The 12,500-nt window shown below is 44.9% G+C and overlaps 1 protein-coding gene across 1 annotated transcript in view; it reads left to right on the top strand.

Moving 5' to 3' along the window:
• The window catches only part of LOC308077558 (connector enhancer of kinase suppressor of ras 2-like), a gene marked incomplete at both ends in the record, with an annotated part of 72,351 nt that extends 61,645 nt beyond the window's left edge, over positions 1-10,706 (top strand). The window contains 5 exon segments of the mRNA XM_080418306.1: positions 1,067-1,486; positions 2,054-2,195; positions 4,044-4,283; positions 7,802-7,995; positions 10,488-10,706. Of these exon segments, the coding sequence (XP_080274432.1) occupies positions 1,067-1,486; positions 2,054-2,195; positions 4,044-4,283; positions 7,802-7,995; positions 10,488-10,706 (1,215 nt within the window).
• Positions 10,707-12,500: the final 1,794 nt, after the last annotated feature.

The following is a 12,500-nucleotide window of genomic DNA, read 5'->3' on the forward strand; positions in this document are numbered from 1 at the left end:
AGCTACAAGCTCACAGCTCGTAGCAACGCGCCGCGTTGTGAGCTTGTATGTCTGCTATTTTTGATACACCACAACACAGCTGAGAGACACAGCTGTGTCTCCTCCTAATCAGTGCTGAGTAGGGTGGCTCGCTCGATGTTGATAAACAGAAGCGGGATTTTCCGAGGTGATTGAATCTGAACCAAACCGGACCCAATTGTCGATAAAGGGACCCGAACACGTGTGGGTCGTGGATATTATGCAGGCACAGTGACTGTCTGTCTGCAATGGATAAAGTGGTGAAAGTTGGGCGACGGTGTCGCGCAGCGAAAGGCTCTGGCGCAGCTCGCCCCAAAACACCCTCGCCCCCATTTTTCAGGTGGACCAGCGGTTCTTCTATTCTTGTATTTGTTTTACTGAGGTTAAGATTAGGAATAAGGTTAGGTTTAGGCATAGTTTACTGATATGTTTAGGAATACCAGGCGAATACTGCTGGATTTTCCCCGGGGCGACTGTGTTTTGGGGCGAGCGGGCGTTTTCATAGTTTTGGTATCGTTGCGCAGCAGTTCACTCATGCCCACTTTATTAATTTCATTTTTAACACCTACAACAGGACAGGTCACACAATGGACAATTGATATGCATATAGGCTCATTCCTAGGTTAATTTATAGGTTGAGCTGGGGGGATATGAAAGTCTGAAAACGTAGCTGTTCAACTTCTGCATGACGTAACCCTCCGCTGTAGCTCGCCTCGGAGAGGCGGGGGAGGGTGGCGCTGACTCGCTGAGACGACCAGTCTCGATGTTATGGAGAAAATAAGCATAATTTAGCATCGGACACGGTTCGGGTCTAAAGACCCGGCCGGACGGCTCCATTTTCCCCGGGTCCAATTTTAATCGGATCCGTTTCGGACCGGATCCAATCATTCTCGGTGCCGTTTCGGGCATGGTCCAGTAAATTTGATTTCTTTCTAGGGTCTGTTCGGCTCGGTTGAAATATCCTCGGATCTGTTTCGGTTCGGGTCCAATTTTTTGGACCCGTGCTACCCTCTATGATGGACTGATTCTCCCCCCTTCTCCCTCCCAGATGAGTGCATACCTGGAGGGCAGGCCCACCCACCTGGAGGGCAGGACCACCCACCTGGAGGGCAGGACCACCCACCTGGAGGGCAGGACCACCCATCTGGAGGGCAGGACCACCCGCCTGTCTTCCACGGAGACGACTCGCTCTCGCTCCTCCCAGGAGGACTGCCTGTGCGGCGAGCCCCCCGCCATGGGCGAGCTGCAGTACCACCCCGGCCCTGTGGAGGAGCAGTACCACCCCGGTGGAGGAGGAGAGCTGCAGTACCACCCCGGCCCTGTGGGGGGCGGTGGAGTAGGAGAGATGCAATACCACCCCGGCCCTCTAGGGGGCGGTGGAGGAGGGGGCGGCGGCACCGTGCACAGCGGCAGGAAGCCTGGGGGCAGCGGCAGCAGTGACCTGCAGTACCGCTGTGATCACCTAGAGGTCAGTGTTGCGCCCACATGGAGGCGGGTGCTAGTGGGTTTTTACCTAAAACGTTTTCACTCGTTCGCAGAATATTTATACATCGTTGTTGTCGGGCAGAAACCTCTTATCTCCATAATAACTTTTTGCGTTTTTTCGTAACTTGATCATAGCCTACTACAGCGTCACACAAAAGCATCAAAAGTAGCAGATTTCGCAATCCGTGGCGCGTTTTGAGCTTGTAGATCTGCTATGTTTGCTAGTTTTGAATTTGAATCCTGAAAAAGAGGGGAGGAGAGGGGCCGGGATTAATGGACTGTGACATCAAAGTCCACGGGCCAATCACAGCACTTTTCTGGGCCTAATTATTCAGAAAACCCCAGACCACAGAAAACCCACTGAATGTTCAAAGTTTTGTTCTTTTTGGGTGTAATGGAGGGCAGAAAACCCCCCAAAAAAGGAAACAAAAAATGAAGAAAATGTAAATGTGATGAAACCTTTAATAAGTGGGTTATGATAAAGCTGAGTGAATCACCGTCTGTCTCGTTTCTTCTTTCATCTCCTCTCTCCTCCATGGTGTTAATGCAGTACCAGTCCAGCCCTGCAGGGGGCAGCAGTGAGACGGGTTCCCCGGGTCGTTCCTCCTCGTCTCAACGCCGATCCTGGCAGGACCTGATCGAGACCCCCCTGACTGAGGCTGGACTGCACTACCTACAGACTGGACCCCTCGGTAAGACCCCTAACCCTATCTACATATACCTACACTACCTGCAGTTACGTTTGTTTGTACTAACGTTTGTTCAGCCCAAGGACCCCTTAGCTGAGAGAGAGATGAAGCAGGGACCCCTTAGCTGAGAGAGAGATGAAGTAGGGACCCCTTAGCTGAGAGAGATGAAGCAGGGACCCCTTAGCTGAGAGAGAGATGAAGTAGGGACCCCTTAGCTTTGATTGATTGATTGAAATTTGTATTAGGCAAAAGAATGTAAAACAACACAGTTACATTTATAATGCTTTTGTCTAAAAGGTCCGGCCAAAAAAGTCCTTGCGGACTTGTTTCCGTTGGGGTCCTTGAGTTAATTTCATAGACATATATAGTAGCAACCAAACAGTTCAAAAATCAACATGAAAATACAGATAATACAGAAAAAATACCACTATGTACAAAAAAAGCATTTAAAAAATATATGTACAAAAAAAGGGGGGGGGAGCATGGAAATATAAAAATTATATACAAAAAAAGCATGAGGAAATACAAAATATGTACAAAAAAGAGGAGGGGGGGGGGTCGTCTGTCTACAGGGAAACTGGTACTAGCTCCTCTTTCGGCCTCCAGAAAGATGGGTTTTTAGGGCTGTTTTGAATGAGCCCAGCGAACTGCATTTTTTGAGGGATGGTGTTAGACTATTCCATTCCTTGGTGGCTGTGCTATGGAAGGAGAATTTGCCCATGTTTGTTTTATGGGTGGGTGGTACCAGATTGTTGTTTACGCTCCCTCTAGTTTCGTGGCTGTGGGTGTCACTAACTTTTTCGAGGTATTTATACAGATATGCGGGTATAGGGGGCATATCGGGCAAATCTGCATTTACAATTTTGAAGACCAGACCCATTTTTAGTTGTTTAACCCTGTCTTCCACCCTGAGCCAGCCTAGGCTGGCAAAGTATACTGACAGCATACTGTAAACATGATACTCTGTTAATGGGGGCTCCATTCCCTATGGGGGTCCCTGGGGGTCCCTATGGGGGTCCCTGGGGGTCCCTGATAACAAAAATAAACATATTCACGGTACTGACAGCTTTTCATTAAAGTGTCCAGTGGATCTTATGACTGCATGCTGTGCTTTGCAGGGAGATGTAACTGTATCATACATATATTTATATATAGATATAGATATGTATTATACAACATGTTCCACAGACAGAACAGATGAGTAAGGGCCTGCTCTGCTCTGCTCGGAGGCGGTTAGATCACGGGTCTTCAGCGTTTTTCATGCCAAGGACGCTTTAACTCTTTGACTGCCAATGACCAGATTTCTCGTCATATTTTGCAGACCGCCAATGACCAGATTATTTCAGTGGTTTATGTTCCGCAGCCTGCGAATGATCCCAGGATCACCGAAGACGAGTACACCCAGAAATCACGTGATCACAACAAAATATTAGTGTTTGGTTAGTGTGTTATAGGATTTATAAAAGTCACATTTTCTCTGCTTTTTGTTGACGAAAACAAGCCACATTTAACTGGCCATAACTATGGAACGGATTATCATGACCGGACAGCTTTCCCCCCCCCCGATTCTCCGAGACCCCCGTACGTGTAATGAGGCGACCGCCGCATAGACGGCGATCACGGAAAATATTCCATGATTTTTCAAAGGTTCGTAAAAACGCTCTGAATCGCGGGCAGCGGCTTGACACTTTTCTGAAAAACTCTGGCAGTTAAAGAGTTAAGGCTGGACGCACTACACCATTACACCACTGTTTCCAGGATCCCCAAATTAACATACCATTTGTCCCCAGACCCCCGTCTGAAACTGTTTAGAGCCAGAGGTTAGTTTTGTTTATTTCCTTCATCCTATAGAAGACGCCGTATTCGCTGAGCCGGGCCCGGGGGGCGGGGCCATGCCGATGATGGGCGGAGTCTACACTCTCCCCGCGCAGAGGAGCAACGCCCCGTTGCCCATGGCGATGCAGAGGCTGGTTCCCATGGCGAGCCAGCAGGGGCCGGGCGGGAAACCCCGCAGCTTCACGCTGCCTCGAGACTGCAACCTCCACGCACACCTCACTCCCTCCACCAGGGGGCAGCCTACGCACATGACCGGTGAGCAGGGGGCTGACATTGATTGATTGATTGATTGCTTGAATACTTTATTAGTCAGAAATGTAAACAGCATGAGGTACAGTCAGACATTAAGCTATAAGGATAACATAACACAATATATTTTAAAAGATCAAAGTGTTGACAATTAAGCCACGTAATGGGCCAACCTCCCATTGTCTTTTTTACTGTCTTTTGGACCCCAAGCAACACACAGACACACCCACCCACACACACACACACACACACACACACACACACACACACACACACACACACACACACACACACACACACACACACACACACACGCGCCCACACGATAACACACACTGCCGGCGAAAGGCAGAAAGTGTGTGTGTGTGTGTGTGTGTGTGTGTGTGTGTGTGTGTGTGTGTGTGTGTGTGTGTGTGTGCGCGTGCGTGCGCTTCCATTTGACCTCATGACTCACACACACATTATTTTACACAGTGAATATAATAAGTTATTCAGTGAATAAGACGCAGAAACAGAGGCTGCAGTAAAATGCAGTAAAATGCAGTAAAATGCATTGAAATGCAGTAAAATGCAGTAAAATGCATTGAAATGCAGTAAAATGCAGTGAAATGCAGTAAAATGCAGTAAAATGCAGTAAAATGCAACACAAGGCTCTGTGAATCATGAGAAAGTCTATGATTCCTATGTTATTGTTGTTGTTGTTGTTGTTGTTGTCGGGCAGAAACCTCATATCTCTGTATTTGAACTGTATGTGTTTTATAGTAAATTAACATCTACTTGATCATACTACAGCGTCACACAAAAGCATCTAAAAGTAGGAGATATACAAGCAACGCGTTTGGAGCTTGTAGATCTGCTACTTTTAGATGCTTTTGAGTTTGAATCCTGAAAAGTAAGAGTTTTGGAGATATGAGGTTTATACCCACAGAGAACATGTTCAAACATGTTCTTATAAACCACATCCATCTGAACAGAGTTTGTTCCAGGGACTGGCCGTAAGAGAGGATTTGTATCGTTAAACATTTTCATTTTTTTAATTGTCTTAATATTTTACCAAAAAAAAAATAGAAATAGCTGATCTACAAGCTTGTTGATCGGATAATTCTCAAACAGCCGAAGAATAGGGTTAAACAGATTGACACTGTTATTCATATGTTTTGCTGGGGACCCCCTGGAACCCAATCAAGGACCCCTAGGGGTCCCCGGACCCCACCTTGACAACCAATGATCTAGCACTTATGCCTTTATTATTTTCATGTTTTGTTATTCAAGTTGGTTCCTTCCTTTATGTGAAGCAACTTTGGGCACTTAGAAAAGCTTTATTTAAATCTGAGCTGTATTATTATTATTAATCATTATTATTATTATTATTATTATTATTATTATTATTATTATTATTATTATTATTATTATTATTGTCAGTTTAATATGCAGCATCACAGGTGCTAATAGTCAAAATTATAGTAAAAAGTAAATAAGGCTCAGTAGCAGTGGTTCAATGCATGCTGATGCCCTCCAGTGGTTGGACTGGGGTATGACCACCAGTAGACACTACAGCAGAACATTTCACTCATTAGTCTCTGATTGAAGTAAGTTTTACTAATTAGTGAAATCAGCTGGTGTCATGTTCACACATTTAGATTTTTATTATTATATATTTTTTTTCAAGATACGTTTTTGGCTTATTCCGCCTTTATTTGATAATCATATACATTAGACTGACAGGAAACGGGGAGAGAGAGACGGGGAGTGACACAAACAGATCGGGGATTTGAACCTGCAACACGCTGTTACCTATTTTCCTCTGTAGCTCCGAACCGTGGTTGGGAGCGTCTGGAAACGTTGCTCGTTTAACGTGGTAACCTTTATAGAATTAGTCCATACAACTTCTTGGTAGCTGTCAGGCTGCATTAGCAGCCTAGGTGCCCGGACCACTACGCCAGCCGTCTGGGCCATGTTCTCACATTGTTAACCTCATTCAAATCGCATCAGAATTTTAATCAGATGTAAACGGACAGAGTGACGATAGGAGTTAAAATCATACTTTACATAAAAAGGGTCGTATTTGAGCTTTATGGGGAGGCAATCTGAGGCCAGATAGGGTACATGTGGTTTGATAGATGGGTGGGCCTTAACCATTTAAACCCTCTATACCAGGGGTCTACAACGTTGTTTAGGCCAGGGACCCCTTAGCTGAGAGAGAGATGAAGCAGGGACCCCTTAGCTGAGAGAGAGATGAAGCAGGGACCCCTTAGCTGAGAGAGAGATGAAGCAGGGACCCCTTAGCTGAGAGAGAGATGAAGCAGGGACCCCTTAGCTGAGAGAGAGATGAAGTAGGGACCCCTTAGCTGAGAGAGAGATGAAGTAGGGACCCCTTAGCTGAGATAGAGATGAAGTAGGGACCCCTTAGCTGAGAGAGAGATGAAGCAGGGACCCCTTAGCTGAGAGAGAGATGAAGCAGGGACCCCTTAGCTGAGAGAGAGATGAAGCAGGGACCCCTTAGCTGAGAGAGAGATGAAGCAGGGACCCCTTAGCTGAGAGAGAGATGAAGCAGGGACCCCCACTATACATAATTGTGTTGCAGATGTTGCTATATCTATAAATATATGAATCTTTTTATAATATTTGTTTTATTATTTTGTATTCCTAGATCAGTGTTTCTCAAACCGTTTTAATTCCAAGGACCCCCATAACTCTGAGAGTGTACACATGGAACCAAATGGACCCTTTGTTCCATGTGTACACTCTCAGAGTCACAGACCTGTAAGGGTCCATTTGAAACCCCCTCAAGGAACCTTGAGGGTCCCTGGACCTCACTTTGAGACCCACTGTCATAGATTTGTTTTTATTACACACTGGTACCGGATCGGTACTGGGTATCAGACCCATACGCAAATCAGAATATCGGGAAGGAAAGAATGGGTACATCTGTACTGAAACAGTGGATCTACAAGCTCACAATGCAGACTTTTTTATTTTTTCAGTGGTGAGATTAGATTTAGTCAGTTAGAGAGTTAGTTTCTTTAGTCAGAAAAAATGCTAGATGATATATATGATATATTCCCCTGTTTGTTCAGGTCCTTGTCAGGTGGTCATTTGATGTTAGTGTGTATGCTGTGTTATTTTGAGTCCTTGTTTTATGTTCCCATGTTATGGGAAGTTTAAGTTTGATTATTAAACCTCCTGAACTTTGATTCCTGTGTTCTGCCTTTGGGTTCTCTGAACTCGCCCTGACAATAATAGTTTGACATTTTTCAGTTCAGTTACAGATTAAGCTTCAGTCCAAACAATTGACAAGAACTAAGGGTTTTTCATTTCAGTTTGTTTCAGTTAGTTTTGTAAACACAAAATACAGTTTCAGTTAGTTATCATTTTTATTTTTATTTTTTTATTTCAGTTAAAAGTATATTTAAGATTTTAGTTTTGTTATTTAGTTAGTTTTCTTTAACTATAATAACCTCTCTGTGCGTGTGCGTGCGTGCGTGTGCGTGTGTGTGTGTGTGTGTGTGTGTGTGTGTGTCTAGGCGGGAGTGAGGGGGCGTCGCTGGGAGACCTGTACCGTGCGTGTGAGCAGGGCGGGGTTTGTCCACTAGGGGGCGTCGGAGGCCCAGAGGCCCGGAGCCAGGCGGAGTTCAGACACTCCTTCCTCCGGCGAGCGGCCGACCCTCAGCTCAACGACCGGCTGCACCACCTCCGCATCCTCACCTCCACCCTCAAGGTACTTTTTAATCATTTTGTACTTTTTTTATTTAACACATTCATTGCCAGGTATTAATTAATTAATTCATCCGCCACAGCCCACGTTTTATTGACATACACAGAATAGTTTTTGTCAACGCAGATGTAAACAAACGATGTCTCTCTTCTTTACACCGGAAAAAAAACATTGTAACAGCGATCGTCCGTTCAGTAGTTATCAGCAGTTGAATATACAGTAGCTCGTTTTCACTAAAAACACAATCAGGAAAATAAATCAGAAATAAATGTTTTTTTTATAAATCTGATAACATTGTAGTGGACCGGGTGATTAATTAAAAAAAATATGTCATTTCCGGGTAATGATGATGTAGTGTTACGTCAACGGCAGTCAAGCAACTTTATTCTATTTTTAAGAGCAGTGGTTCTTCGTGTCAAGTACCTCCAGATTGATATGTACTGTATTTGGCAGCGGACCCCCATCTGACAATGTGTTCTAGTGCCCAGAAGAGAAGAATTGTGTTAAAAAATTCCATATCGTTCAAAACACTTTTCAAGATAAAAAAAAAAACGAAAAAACAAACACATGTACAAGCTCAAAGCACGGCACGAAGTGACGCTTGTAGATCTGATATTTTTAAATAGCCAAGGTAATTCATTTCCTGGACCCCACTTTAAGAACCAATGGACTAGAGAAGGTAGGAGGCAGCAAGGGGCTGAACACTAGATGTGCTGCCTTTGTTGATTTATGTTCCCTCATGATCAGCCTAAACCCATAGGATCATGTGTGTTATGGGCATAGAGGTATAATATAACTAGAGGGCGGATTGCCCCGCCCCCAGCTATCATTTCAATGAATGTGCTCAGTGGCGTTTTGAAGCACCCGGAAACCTGCCGGAAGTAGAATTATTGGTTCGATTTTGACCAGACGTAGAGTTATGAGCATGCGCACTAGTGTCCTTTTTGCGTTCTACGGCAGCCCGTGTGTCAAGGATTGAACGCGAGATATTTATTAAATACACTCGAGATGCATATTTATATGTAAATGCATATGTATTTATGTATAATATGTTTACATATTTATATGTATAAATATAAATATCTCTCAGTATGTTTTGCGCGTGCATGTATTTCTCCCCGCCTGCAGTTCCAGCTTTGGCCACTGGGGTGGCAGCTTCAATGTTTCTCAGCAACTCTGGGGGCTTGGTTATGGGACATTCTAATGTTTCCTAAATTATTATATGGGGGGGGGGGGGTCATATATGGGCGTGTCACAAAGCTGCAAAGCACACAAATGCACACACACACACACACACAGACATATTATACACAATAACATGCACTTGCACACGGACTTGCACACGCACACATTTGCACGCACGCACGCACGCACGCACGCACGCACGCACGCACGCACGCACGCACACACACACACACACACACACACACACACACACACAGTGCCTGACAACAGACAGGTGTGTGTCTTAATGTGTATGGTGTGCTCTCTGTGTCTTGGCTTGTGTTGCTTTTGGTGTGTGTGTGTGTGTGTGTGTGTGTGTGTGTGTGTGTGTGTGTGCGTGTGCGTGTGCGTGTGTGTGTAGCCGGCTGTGGCTCTCAGTGGACGGACAGCGTTTGTCACTTCAATGTTTGTACCTCGTCTGGCATCTTATAAGTGTCTCTGGTATTCTTTCATATACGTGTGTGCGTGTGTGTCGCACATCTTGAATGGCTGTTATGCAAACAAAGGGATGTACATACAGTAGCACGTCATGATAGAATAGTGGAACTCATAGCGAAGGACATATCAAAATATAATGCATCCTCAGCGAGAATGTACAAACATTCCCGTGTCATTTCATCCATGTTTCATCTCAACCCAGACATATTTACATCTTTGACATCTTTACATCTTTGACATATTTACATCTTTGATAGATAATACACAGATGTTTTTGTGGTTGATGTAGAGTCCAGGGAAGTGTCTGTGTTAGAGATAGCCTTCACCTTTGACCCTAGCCTGGAAGAAGCCTTTATGACCACGGTCATTAAATACCAACCACTCCTACAGACCATCTCAGAGCTGGGCTATAGGTGCAGACTATTTGTTTATATATTTGGCAGCCTGGGACATACCCAGATACTGTTTTTTAGAGGGTTTCAACAACTTAGGATGCCCAACAAGGCTGGCCAAGTATTGTACTGTCTCTGCTATAATTGCAGACGCTGTTACTTATACCCATAGAGTACTGAGTGACATGCTTACTGTATCATGAAGACATATGCCATGAACAGACGTATGCGAACGTGTGTATTCTTACTAATATTTGTGTCCCTGTATGTATTCTCCTTTATGTGGACATAAAAAAATGTGTGTGTGTGTGTGTGTGTGTGTGTGAGTGTGTGTGTGTGTGTGTGTGTATGTGCGCTCGTGCACGCGTTTTGCCAGTACAAAGTGGTAGAGAAGTGACTCCGCCCCTTCCTTTGTGTTTCTGCATCCCTCCCCTCTCATAGGACAGGGAGGGGGAACTGGCGCTGATTGACAGGCTGCTGGCCAATCCCCAACTGACTTCGGCCCAGTTCCAGGAGTGGAAGCGAGCCTATCAGGAGCTGTTCCTCCAGGAACCGCCTTCCGAGGCCGCCGCCGCCCAATCAGAGCCGGCTCCGCCCCTGACTCCGCCCCTGACTCCCTCGCTCTCGCACACCCACTCCTACATCGAGACTCACGTCTGATGAAACACGCGTGTGGCGTGTTCTTTAACATGTTCTTTAACGTGTTCTGTAACATGTTCTTTAACGAGACGCTCTCATGAGCTGATATCATGGTTCCAGTCTGTAAGGGGCGGAGCTAATGGCAGAGGATGTGTTCGTCCAATGGGAAGTGTCAGTGCTGATAGGGCATAGCAGTGGCGGCCATTTTGTGGTGCCACAGAGTGAAAACCGTTATTTTTTTTCCCATAGAGATTTCCAAAAATATTTACATAAATTATTTTAAGCCTAGAGCCCAGCCACTCAGTCTCCTAGTGAATCATGATTATAAAACAATTCTGTGTCAAAAAAGCATTTAATTATATAATATACTTTATTTAATAAATCTACCCTTTTTTTTTGCTGTTTTCAAATACACACAGAATTAAATGTTTTATGGTCATGATTCATATTTTCAGAAATCTCTATGGGGAACCATGAATGGGGTTACTATCTGTGGAACCACAAAATGGCCACCACCGCTATTGCCCTATTATGGTTCCAGTAAGGGGCGGAGCTAATGGCAGAAGGTGTGTTCGTCCAATGGGAAGTGTCAGTGCTGATAGGGAGGGACAGCCGATAGTTTTGATAACCGACGACAGACGACCTGCTCTCAGTTAGAGGTCGGTTGTAAATCTGTGACTTGACGACTTTTGTGACGAGGCTTTAAGCGTCGCACCATGTGTGACTCAGCTCTCACTCAGATGCCACCGGGTTTAAAGGACGACTGCACCCATTTTCAACCATTATCTTCATATAATTGGTCCTCACTAATGCTCGTTAAAGTATGGTACCATTTGTGTCTACTCGGTCTGTGTCTCAGGCAACGTTTCAGAAGAGAAAACGACAAAGTGCCGTTGTGCTCGCACTTCTTATTCTGCGTTTCCACGGAGACGCCAAAGTGATTGACAACGATGTAGTGTGCATGCCAGGAGGCTAGGTGGCGCTGTGACGCACAGCCAGATAGACCAGTCACGCATGCGTATAGAACCACTTCCTTTCTACTTCTAGTCACATCTTTGTTTACGTTTGTTCCCCCCCCCCCACCTTCAAACACAATTTCAAATGTTGTATTTAGATTTCTATTAACGCTAGAACAACGGCTCACTGTATATTATAGCATGCTAACTTTACAGGAATAGAAAGCCTGCAGTTTCTATTAGCTTGGATTCCCAATCAATGATGTCACTGGTAGGTGGGTTTCTGAACTGTCCACAGCCCGAATAGACAGAAATGGTTTGGTATTATAATGAGCATTAGTGAGGACCAATTATATGAAGATAGGGTCAACAATGGGTGAAGTCGTCCTTTAATCTGATTGGCTACTCCACTTCCTGTTGAAGCCAGGGTCTGAAGACAGAACTACAGGGTGATTTATAAGTGGTTGTGCAGCATGGCGCGCAAACCAGAATAAAAGCAGGAATAAAGATGTTTCTCTTGTCGTCGGCTAAGCTGAGCTTTAGAGTTTAAGGAGTTTAAACCCTGAACATCACGTGGTTCTTAAGCGTCCGTTAACGTCCTCCTAAAGGGGGGGGGGGGGGGAGATACAGATCCTACCTGGTCAACATTAGAGTCCACGCTGCGCCAGTGTCTCCAGCTTGTCGACTTTTGCTGTTTTTGAATTTGAAACCTGAAAAGTTTGATTCAGATTTGGACATATGAGGTTTCCACCCGACAGAGTGACGATATATATGGTAGATCATATGGTATCAGAGCATATATATGCTATGAATGCTCTGATGACAGAAAATAAGTTAAAGCTTTAATATTCTCCTTTGA

Source organism: Gymnoscopelus braueri (assembly GCF_963280865.1).
Source record: "Gymnoscopelus braueri genome assembly, chromosome: 21".
Taxonomy (NCBI): domain Eukaryota; kingdom Metazoa; phylum Chordata; class Actinopteri; order Myctophiformes; family Myctophidae; genus Gymnoscopelus; species Gymnoscopelus braueri.